The sequence below is a fragment of the Gymnodraco acuticeps genome, unplaced genomic scaffold, assembly GCF_902827175.1.
Source record: "Gymnodraco acuticeps unplaced genomic scaffold, fGymAcu1.1, whole genome shotgun sequence".
NCBI classification, from domain to species: Eukaryota; Metazoa; Chordata; class Actinopteri; order Perciformes; family Bathydraconidae; genus Gymnodraco; species Gymnodraco acuticeps.
In genome coordinates, this window is record NW_022990023.1 from 2450566 (window position 1) to 2462192 (window position 11627).

At 41.5% G+C, this 11627-nt stretch overlaps 1 protein-coding gene across 2 annotated transcripts; it reads left to right on the plus strand.

Moving 5' to 3' along the window:
- The first annotated feature begins 200 nt into the window (after positions 1 to 200).
- On the plus strand, positions 201 to 11612 carry atp2a1l (ATPase sarcoplasmic/endoplasmic reticulum Ca2+ transporting 1, like). 2 transcript variants are annotated; one of them, XM_034214593.1, is made up of 24 exons: positions 203 to 433; positions 1441 to 1458; positions 1793 to 1875; positions 3020 to 3124; positions 3759 to 3897; positions 4564 to 4644; positions 4733 to 4818; positions 4905 to 5202; positions 5659 to 5825; positions 5912 to 6000; positions 6099 to 6201; positions 6394 to 6525; positions 6673 to 6789; positions 6891 to 7109; positions 7200 to 7311; positions 8137 to 8360; positions 8463 to 8683; positions 8769 to 8971; positions 9056 to 9141; positions 9721 to 9854; positions 9944 to 10061; positions 10180 to 10297; positions 10568 to 10601; positions 11299 to 11612. In XM_034214593.1, exons 1-24 carry the CDS (start codon positions 316 to 318, stop codon positions 11309 to 11311), a joined length of 3018 nt encoding a protein of 1005 aa, XP_034070484.1. In that variant the 5' UTR covers positions 203 to 315; the 3' UTR covers positions 11312 to 11612. The 2 variants fall into 2 exon arrangements, with proteins under 2 accessions (XP_034070486.1, XP_034070484.1); XM_034214595.1 differs by lacking the exon at positions 10568 to 10601 and having other exon boundaries at positions 201 to 433.
- Positions 11613 to 11627: the final 15 nt, after the last annotated feature.

The following is an 11627-nucleotide window of genomic DNA, read 5'->3' on the forward strand; positions in this document are numbered from 1 at the left end:
CCCCCCACCCCCCCTTTCCAATTCCAAGCCTTGTCTTCAGTTCCTGTCCAAGTCCACCATCTCACCTCCCCATTGCCCCACCTCAAACCCCCCCCCCCCCACCCTCGCACCCACCATGCCTTCCCATGCTGGAATTTGGGGGGCGTGTGTCAGGGGGGTGTCCACCAATCCTGAGCCCCTTGGTGGTATAAAACCATGAAAAAGTATGCAGACATTCGCTCATTCTGTCAGATCAGAACTCCTGAATAGGAGTGTGCCAGCTTATAGGTGAGGGTGGTGGAACAAGGGTGAACATTGAACGTCTAATCTGAAAGGATGGAGAACGCACACGCGAAGGTTCCGGCAGAATGCCTGTCCTACTTCGGGGTCAATGAGGAATCTGGGCTCACTCCCGACCAGTTCAAGAAGAACCTGGAAAAATATGGCTTTAATGGTGAGACTGCGGGCATTGGGGAGGGGTTGGAAGCCTTCTGAAAGTTAATATTTGGCAATTAGGCCACATAGAGAAACTTCTCACTTCACAGTTAAAGAAAAATGAATGTTTTTTGCATTTTTAATATTTCACAAAGTACATTTGCTTGGATAGTTTGTGGAGATGTGAGTAAGTGGAGATACTAGTTGAGTTGGGCTGAGATTTTGCATGAGATGCCTTTTTAGAGAGGATTTGCAACAGCTGGTAGAAATGCAGGGACATTGAGAAGCAGAGACTTTGAGGGCTTTGAAGAGCTATTTAAAGATGGCCAAAGAAGATGGCTGTAGAGCGAGAGAGACAGGTGATGGCTCAAGAAGCTTCCTGGGTGATATATGGGGCAGGCGTTAACAGCAGAGATGGATAATTTTAGGCCGGGGATAAAGAGGAGGTCCCTAGATGGCTTACTTCCTAAATGATCCTTAATGTAAAAGCGCTCTAATTAAAAAATGTAATCCATTATTATTATTAATATGATTGCTAATCAATACCCAGTGGAATGGCAAGATAGACAGCGAATAATATTATGTGATTACCTCTAAAGCATTTTTGTTTTTACAGCAATGTTTCTGTAATCTTGGAACATTTTATTCAGCTGCAATTTGATGTAATGTTTATTTTTTCTTAGAATTAAGGAATTTAGAAAGTTAGAGGCACTGCAGTGAGGTTTCGTTTGGTCTAGGTCAGTCAAAGCTGATACAGTACAACGATTTTTTTTATCATACAGCGCTTATAGTGTAAAGCAAGTACATTTTTGTTGTAAAAGATGGAAGTTAGAGAATGTGAGAAACCGAATATCTTAAAGGTAACATTTATCATTCTCTACAACGAAGTTTAACTTTTTCTGCCAAAGTTTTGATGAAAATGTTACTTGAATAACACCATGTTTATTCTCTTAATATTATTCGTTTTAACTCAACATCCTTTTTTTCCTTCTCTTTCTCTTCCTTCACCTTGGTGTCCATCTCCAGAGCTGCCCGCTGAGGAGGGTAAGTGTCTATCCAGCCACATTTACAAGGTTCTTGAATCCGAACAAGAGCCTACAGACACCTAATTCAACCCAGATATGAAGACCATCATTAATGCTCTCAAAAGGGTTGTAAAAGTAATACATTCAGGCAGCAATTTGATTGTGTGATGCCTACATGCTAATGACATACAACTACCAACACATATATGAACACTGGATTTCCCCCATACATGATATACTCTAAACTCTTCCCTTTGGACCCAAATACACTTTCACATCCAGTAATATCATTCATTCTGTGATAATTATCCCTTGACTTATATTCTCTGTATTCCCCCTTCTGTCTCGCTCAGGTAAGAGCATCTGGGAGCTGATCAGTGAGCAGTTTGAGGACTTGCTCGTCAGGATCCTGCTGCTGGCTGCCTGCATCTCTTTTGTAAGTGAACAAGTGTTAGTAGTTATTTTTTAATCAGGTCAGTAATTCTAAACTCTGGCTATTCCTGTCATGTTCCTTGTAAGTAACGGCAGTAGGATTTGTAGTCGACATGATAGTAGCAACACATCCAGACACTGACACCACGTGGGATCAGACACTTTACTGTTATCTACTAAAGAACAGGTGCACACTTTTACAATTCATATTTAGAAGAATAAACTCTTCTGAATGTCACAATTACATTTTTGGCACAATAACAATTTTTGATAACCATCTTAAAAACAGGTCATTAAAATGCATTTAACTTTAAAACCCACCACACTTACTCTTACAGTAGTAAAAAAGCATGCAGCAGTTGATCATTCATGTCTCCATTTATTTTTGAGGATGACAACTTGAGAGGAGGGAGACAGATTGCAAGCTTGTAGGAGGTGTATTCATTCCTATACCCAGCTTTCACCCCTTCGAGCAGCTGTCATGATGGCCTTAGAAGGCGAATATTGAGGAGCCAGTGAGAGATGGGGGTCAGGGAAGTATAGGGGGGCTGAGGGGGTTTATTTTAAGAAAGCCCCAAGCTGAGGAGAGAAACTGAATCCTTCGGGAAAGGTCAAGCTTGAAACACGGAACGGAGGGCCTCCACAGAGAGAGGGTTGAAGTCAGAAGGAGTAACGGGACACTGAGATCAAATTAAGGACCATTATGTAATTATATTATGATGTACTAATATCAAAATAACAGGCATTAACACTTGGAAATATGGGAACTGACAAGGCCTGAATAATTACACCTTTAAATCATCACACCTTTTTTTCACATTCTTGCATGCTATTACAAACTACTGTGAAATATGCTAAATGCATACACGTGTTTAATGCCCACAGAGAGCCTCCACAATCCCTTCAAATGTATCCCCTTCTTTTTCAGATTCAAACATTTTAGAGAATATTTCAAAGCTGGAAGACTATTCTAATTCAGGCCCAATCCAAATGTTTAAACACTAGTAATTGTTCATTTAAAGTACATTATATACAGATTTGGACATATTTGCACATTGTGTCTCAGGAGCGGTTTGGCCCACTTTCACTGTTGTCTCCACTTGTGTGCTCACACCAACACTGATTTCTTCTTTATGCTCTGACCTCAGGTGCTGGCCTGGTTTGAGGAAGGTGAAGAGACCGTCACCGCCTTCGTGGAACCCTTCGTCATCCTTCTTATCCTTATCGCTAACGCCATTGTTGGAGTATGGCAGGTCAGTGACGAGGCCCGGCACGTTGAGCAATAAGATGATGACAGAAAGTACACTGGCTCCAGTTACTGCTGTGCCTTATACCCAGGATCAGTTGCTCAACTGGACTAGTTGCTCTCAAGTTAATGTTACAACATAGAGTAAATATTTTGTAAACAACATAAGTAGACTCTAATTTTAATTTTAGAAGATAGATATGATGTAACCAGCAGACAGGTGTTAGATGATTCACTTTATGCAAGTCATGCTCTTCGAATCAAATAGCAGAATTTAATTTGGTTACCTTTATTGAGAAAATGACATCCATCCAAATAATATCTCTGGGCCCAGTTGTTATTTATAACATATTTTACATAGATCCGGGCACCACTGTCCACACAATAACTGGTATGTTTGGGGGGAAAAAATACCTAATATTTATCGTAACTTAAGATCATACATATTACGTACTCATTCGTCATCAGGATGTTGTATATCAATGTTTTGACTCAAATCCTGCTAGAGGACGTTCAAGGATAAAAATGTGTTTTTTTTCTTTCTCAAAATTGTATACAAATGTATACGTCTTTATCAAGCTGAACCCGCTGTTTTGTTGTGACTTTTAAATGACTGTTTATTCTGTCTGTGTGTGTCCCAGGAGCGTAACGCTGAAGACGCCATCGATGCTCTCAAGGAGTACGAGCCTGAGATGGGCAAGGTTTACCGTGCTGACAGAAAGAGTGTGCAGCCGATCAAGGCCAGACAAATTGTCCCTGGTGACATCGTTGAAGTCTGTGGTAAGAAATGCCAAGATTTATCATTTTTAAAAGTACAACCTGATCTGTAAATGAACAGATCTGTGGTAAAATCCCTGTTGTGTCCAATAGTCTTCACCGTTTAATTTCAATGACACAGTTAAAGAAACCACTCAGCTTCAGAGTGTTGCTTACATTTCTGTTAAGGGAAAGGAAGACGGACACAAATATTCAGGATATATGTGACTGATAGCAAAGCTGCGTGTCTTTTTAAGGAAATGTGAGTAGCACTGCTGTTAAAACATGCTGACTGAAGGAAATCCTGAGTATAAATACCCCCACTAGCACCTGCCACACCTCTTCTCCCCTAGCTGCCATTGCACACTTCTGTTCATTTGTCAGTGTACACCTGTTGCCCCCCCCCCCTCCTCCTCCACCATGTGTGGGTTATTCTCAATGGGCCTTTCAGTCAGTTTAGTTTAAATTTAATTATAAAATGTCATGAATTAAGCACAAAAAAGTTACTTAATTTAAAGAAATTTCAATCCTAATTTTAAATATGTGTGTCATTCGAAGGTTATGGAGGTGCAAGTGAAAATATACATATTCACTAGAGTTGCAATCATTTTATGTTAAATGTAAAAAATGATTTTATGAATCATTTATTTCAATACGTTTTACTGACGATTTCTCTGTTATTCCCAACAGTTGGTGACAAAGTCCCCGCTGACATTAGGCTTGTTTCCATCAAGTCCACCTGCCTGCGTGTTGACCAGTCCATCCTCACTGGTAAGCTTTCAAGAAACCTTAAATATGTGTTTTTTCTGTCCAAACTCTTTTGTCAGTTTTGATTAAATGTTGTGTTTTCCCCTCTCAGGTGAGTCCGTCAGTGTGATCAAGCACACTGAGGCTGTTCCCGACATGAGGGCCGTCAACCAGGACAAGAAGAACATGCTTTTCTCTGTAAGTGATTTACCAACATCCATGTATTCTGTGTTTCAGTGTTTAGCCTTTATCCTTACCTATACCTGTACCTCTCTCCTCTGTAGGGCACTAACATCGCTTCTGGCAAGGCCATCGGTATTGCTGTCGCCACCGGAGTCTCCACTGAGATCGGTAAGATCCGTGACCAGATGGCTGCCACTGAGCAGGAGAAGACTCCCCTGCAGGCCAAGCTGGACGAGTTCGGCGAGCAGCTGTCCAAGGTCATCTCCCTGATCTGCGTTGCTGTGTGGGCTATCAACATCGGCCACTTCAACGACCCCGTCCACGGTGGCTCATGGATCCGTGGAGCTGTCTACTACTTCAAGATCGCTGTGGCTCTGGCCGTGGCTGCCATCCCTGAGGGTAAGGGGAGCATGCCAATAACAGCAGAAAGTGACAGACAGACAGTAGTGTAAAGTAGATTTAGTCAAGTACTATACTTAGGATCAATTTTGAGGTGCTTGTACTTTACTTCAGTATTTCATTTTTTTTCATTCATTGTAAGCTACCTTACAATATACACAGTTATTCAAACTAGCTGTAACTTTACCAGCTTTGATGACACTTTTAGGTTATTATCAAAAACACATAAAATATATTATTCTGAAATGGGCCAATCTGCATAATGAGTACTTTTGGTACTTGAAGTATATTTTACTTGTTCTAATTTTACTTGAGCAACATTTTAATTTCAGGACTTTTAGTATTCCTACACTTCTACTTTGACTCAAGCACAAGATCTGAGCACCTTCCCCACCTCTGCAGACAGAGTGTTTGTGTTCCTCCACTGCTTCACATTTCCCCTGATGTGTCTCTCAGGTCTGCCCGCTGTCATCACCACCTGCCTGGCTCTCGGTACCCGCCGTATGGCCAAGAAGAACGCCATCGTCAGAAGCCTGCCCTCTGTGGAGACTCTTGGCTGCACCTCCGTCATCTGCTCCGACAAAACCGGCACCCTCACCACCAACCAGATGTGTGTGACCAAGGTGGGTGACACACTGTTCACACTCAGAAAGGTGATTTTGTTGGCAACAGTTTGGCCTACAATTAAGATTGTGTCCTCCGCCCACAGATGTTCATCATCAAGAACGCTGATGGCGACCATGTTGAACTTGATGCTTTCGATATCTCTGGCTCCAAGTACACCCCCGAGGGCGAGGTGTAAGTTGTTTTTCCTTGTTCAAACCCAGTGTCAGGCATACATAAAAGTGCACTTGAACCGCCTCTCACTTATTTCTAATTGTTTCTCTTTTGTTCAGTTCCCAGGGTGGTACAAAGACCAACTGCAGCACACACGACGGCCTTGTTGAGATGGCAACCATCTGCGCCCTGTGCAACGACTCCACTCTGGACTACAACGAGGTAAAGTCATAAGGTCATGCAGGGTGCTTAAGATAAGATAAGATGGAGCTTTATGGATCCCCGCAGGGAAATTAAGGCTCACCCAAGAGAATACACACAAGGATAATAATTATTTTTAAAAATAAGGAAAATGTCAGAAATCCTGTGACTTTCCACAGATAATTAATCTGCATCCCCCCTTTATTTCTCCAGACCAAGAAGATCTATGAGAAGGTTGGTGAGGCTACTGAGACCGCCCTGTCCTGCCTGGTGGAGAAGATGAACGTCTTCAACAGCAACGTGAAGAACCTGTCCAATATTGAGAGAGCCACCGCCTGTTGCTCAGTAAGTTTCCTCCCTCCATTTGCTACATGTTGTTGAACATTCACATTTATGAGCGGTAGCTGGATGTGACAAGGTTGATCCAACCATCGCAAATCTATTACTTTGTACCAATCTGCCTTTCTAATAAAAAAAACTTTTATCCAACAGGTTGTCAAGCAGCTCATGAAGAAGGACGTCACTCTTGAGTTCTCCCGTGACAGGAAGTCCATGTCCGTGTACTGCACTCCCACTAAGGGTGATGGTGGAGCCAAGATGTTCGTGAAGGCAAGTTGCTCGTCTCTTTCACAGCCTTTGATCACACAGCTGCACTTTGTTGGTGAAGCATTCAACTCAACATGAGATAATCGTGCTGTATTCTACCACAGGGCGCCCCAGAAGGTGTGATTGACAGGTGCACATACGTGCGTGTTGGAGCTACCCGCGTGCCCCTGACCACCGCCATCAAGGAAAAGATGCTGAGTGTGATCAAGGAGTGGGGAACCGGGCGTGACACCCTGCGTTGCCTGGCCCTCGCCACCCGTGACTCCCCCCTGAAGATGGATGAGATGAACCTCGAGGACGCCACCAAGTTCGCCGATTACGAGGTGAGAGCCCAGCGCCTCCATAAAGAGATGTGTGGATGTAACCTTGACTACATGTGAACACTTTGACTGAACTCACGCTTTTCTCCTCAGGTTGACCTGACCTTTGTTGGAATTGTGGGTATGCTGGATCCCCCCCGTAAGGAGGTCTGCGGCTCCATCGAGCTCTGCAGAGCTGCTGGAATCCGTGTCATTATGATCACTGGTTAGTATTATGGGCTGGAAGGATTATCAATTCAGAAATGTGCCGTCATTTTAGATTTAGATTAGACTAGATTTGATAGATCTTTGTTGCACAGAGAACAAGTGCTAATATAACGAATTGCACTTAGCATCTAACCAGATGCCATAAAACAAGTTAAGTTCAGTTTGTTTTGTAATATAAGTGTATACATATGGAAGATATAAACCAACTTAAGTATTGACAGTACATTCAAACTGAAACTAAGATGTAAATAACCAATGAAAAATAGTGTTAGTAAACTTGAACTAACTTAAAACATGATATACATATTATGTAGGAAAAGAGAAGGACCACAACAATGATATTGTGTGCTACAAAAACAAGGCCAAAATAAATACAAATTCATTTCAATTTAAATATGTCACTAGAATTGAAAATAGGAGACAGCATGAATTTTGGTTAAAAAAATTTTTGTGAAAATTAAACATACTAGACATTCCAGTAGATGGTGCCATTGCAACACACTTTTACAACTAAACTGTATTTTCTATGTATATGCAGCTACATACTGAGATATAGCCGACTATATAAAATACTATCACTAATTATATCAAAACAACTAAATTCCTTGTGTTCTCTTGTAGAACAATTATTAATGAATTATATAATTATAAGATTTTTTGCCATTTTTGAGTAAGGAAAATGTATAATCTAAATTAAACCAAAGTGTAAAGTTTAATATAAAGTTGTTATTGTGGGTTTTGAATTTGATCAAAAATACACTGTAACCCTAATCCCAGAAACGTTCATTTCATTTCACTAAACCTCTCCTCCTCCATATTCCAGGTGACAACAAGGGAACCGCCATCGCTATCTGCCGTCGTATTGGCATCTTCACCGAGGATGAGGATGTTGAAGGAAAGGCCTACACCGGACGTGAGTTTGACGATCTGCCCCTGGAGCAACAGACCATGGCCGTGAAGAGAGCTTCCTGCTTCGCCCGTGTGGAGCCATCCCACAAGTCAAAGATTGTTGAGTTCCTGCAAGGATTCGATGATATTACTGCCATGGTAAGAGCACAGTGTGTTGGTGGCTTTGTGTCAGGTTATTTGTCCGTACATGTGTTTTGTTTGAGAGTAGTTGAACTCATGCGTCCTTTCCTCCCTCCATAGACCGGTGATGGTGTGAATGATGCCCCTGCCCTGAAGAAGGCCGAGATCGGCATCGCCATGGGCTCTGGCACTGCCGTTGCCAAGTCTGCCTCTGAGATGGTCCTGGCTGACGATAACTTCTCTTCCATTGTGGCTGCTGTTGAGGAAGGCAGAGCCATCTACAACAACATGAAGCAGTTCATCCGCTACCTCATCTCCTCCAACGTTGGTGAGGTCGTCTGGTGAGTGGCTGAAGCTCTGATTCACACACTTCAGCCTTCTCTCTCTGTGTCCATTTGTCTGATTACTATCCTTTTCTTCATTCAGTATCTTCTTGACCGCCGCCCTGGGTCTGCCCGAGGCTCTTATCCCCGTCCAGCTTCTGTGGGTCAACCTGGTCACTGACGGTCTGCCCGCCACCGCCCTGGGCTTCAACCCCCCAGATCTTGACATCATGGGCAGGCCCCCACGTTCCGCCAAGGAGCCCCTGATCTCCGGATGGTTGTTCTTCAGATATATGGTTATTGGTGGTAAGTAGGACTTTGGACGCCATGTTTGTATTCGGTTTGAAAAACCCCCGCCTACACTGACTCCGTCATGTGTCTCCCTCACAGGATACGTCGGAATGGCAACTGTTGGAGGTGCTGCCTACTGGTTCCTCTATGACGCCGAGGGACCCGGTGTCACCTACTACCAGCTGGTAATTTACCATTCTTTAATTATTTTAACATATTTCTTATTTAATCAATCTACATAACGAGCATACAACTTGAAAAAAAGACACATATACAATTTCAATATACAATTTAACTTCTAAAATGTTAATCTCATCATTTTTATAAAATACGTCTTCATTGTCTTCATAAACAGCTTTGATAATACAATGACTGTATTATTAACCAAATGAAGAACTGGTGTTATAGGAATCCAATGCTATAAAAAATAAAGTAAAAAAGGAGAAAAGGATGACTAGACATTTGGCAATGCTTGTAATAATGGTGGTGTATATTTTAAAACACTTGTCAAACTGTGATCCTGCCGTGATTTTCTCCATTAAAAGGACGTTTTCTTTAACCCTGTCTCTCCATTACGTTAACCTATGGGTCAGACTTATCCTTCTTGGCTTTTAAAAGCATAATATTCACTATGGAAATTAATTTTCTCTTCATCAAATCATTTAGAAGTAATCCAGTATGAAAAGGGCTGTATCTTAAGAAGAAGTTATCTTTCAAACAAACTTACAAGCAGTCACTAAATAACCCCCCTCTCCTCTGTACAGTCCCACTTCATGCAGTGCTGCCCTGAGAACGAGGACTTCATCGGAGTCGAGTGCACGATCTTTGAGCATTGCGCTCCCATGACCATGGCCCTGTCTGTGCTGGTCACCATTGAGATGTCCAACGCTCTCAACAGGTAATGTTGAGTCACAAGAGATGATGACTCGTGATTTTTCTCCAGGTAAACACAGACATTTATTAACTTTTTCTTTATTCTTTTTTAAGCTTGTCTGAGAACCAGTCTCTGCTGCGCATGCCCCCATGGGTCAACATCTGGCTGCTGATGGCCATGGCCCTTTCCATGTCCCTTCACTTCGTGATCATCTATGTTGACCCCATGCCCGTAAGTCAGCCGTCTTATATTGAAACATCGCCCTCTGTGACGTGTGCCTTTTGTCGTAGTTGCTCTCCGCTGTCGTCTCCCATCAGTTCTGACTCCTCCCTACTCTTTTTCCCCCCAGATGGTCTTCCATCTGACCCATCTGAACGTCGAACAGTGGTTGGTGGTCCTGAAGCTTTCCTTCCCCGTCATCCTTATTGATGAGGTGCTGAAGTTTGTGGCCCGCAACTACATTGATTGTAAGTAGTCTCTTTTTTTCTCACTCTAACATATTTGAATTTATACCTAAAATAACAGTTCTGTTTTATTTTTTAAAAAAAACATAATTTTAATATATTAATACTATCATCTTTTTTAAATTCATTTTCATTAATATTTTAACTTAATTCTTCTTCATCTCGTACTATCATCTCTTTTATCACTTCATCATGTTTGATAATGTCTGTTTTCATCTGCCGAATTCCACCCTTCCCTCATCATTAACTCACTTATCCCTTATTGATATCCAGACTCACCCGCCCCCCCGCGTGTAACTACATCAAGGTATTCCACAACTCAAGTAATCTGTAGTTTGTGTGCATGTTGGTGTATCGTCTGTTTTGTCCCGTATGTTATTATGCCATCCGTCCTTAGCAGTGTCTACTTTATATATTATCACACTCCTATTGATGGGGTTCTCTGGCTTCTCCCTTCTACTAAATGCATTCAACATCTGTCCCAAATTGACAAGGTGACATGATGACTAATGAATGTGGAGATCCTCAGAAGTCGTTCATCACCTCTGAGTTTCTGTCTGTAGGCAGGAGTGTGACCAATACCTGTTTTGGTACCACTTTTGTAAAAAGGCTTGATATTGTTGGTGTCCCACAAAAAGCATAGCATATATAAACATAGAATAAATCATTTAGGATGCATCTGCTTTGTTGTATTTATCAACAAGGGCTGGATAATAACCAGATAATGCATGACAGCAATTACATTAATAAACACTGTTTTATTATGCTTAAATTGCAATGCACCTAACCTGAAATAGATTTGTATCTGAGTGAGACGTTGTACAGGTTATTTTATAGGTAGCATCATGCTTTCTTAGTGATGTCATGATGTCTTGTTTGTCTGCAAATATAGCTTGTTTTATTTGATTTGTCAAAAGTGTCCTTGTGTTCAGTATCCATTGTCAACCAAATCATGTTTCCCATAATCATGTCCTTCTCTAAAATATCCTATTTCTCTTCAACAGGTACAGAAAATAAAAAATAGAGATGTAGAAGAAGAGGATCTTTAGGGTTGGAGAGAAAGAATTGGAGAGGAAACGAGGAAGATCAAAACCAAAGAGGGCCAACCAATAGAAGAGAGAGGAGAAAACACAGAACAACTTGTGAAAGAAAACAAGAAAACTTGTCAAGAAAATCTACATAAACATAGCCTCTATATAAGCAAGAAGATTTGATTAAAATGGCTGGAACTGTCCCTGTCGATAAATTATTCAAATATTTAGGATTTTATTCTCAGAAATTAAAGTATGTATTAAAAGTGATTTTTTTGTTAAACTTGGATATTCTCAGCTGT

What these genes read in the sequence shown, in the direction of transcription:
- atp2a1l (XM_034214593.1), top strand. Translation starts at nt 316, where the DNA reads ATGGAGAACGCACACGCGAAGGTTCCGGCAGAATGCCTGTCCTACTTC. An exon ending in TGACCAGTCCATCCTCACTG is followed by an intron (nt 4,645 to 4,732) that starts GTAAGCTTTCAA and finishes TTCCCCTCTCAG; the next exon opens with GTGAGTCCGTCAGTGTGATC. An exon ending in CCGTGTCATTATGATCACTG is followed by an intron (nt 7,312 to 8,136) that starts GTTAGTATTATG and finishes TCCATATTCCAG; the next exon opens with GTGACAACAAGGGAACCGCC.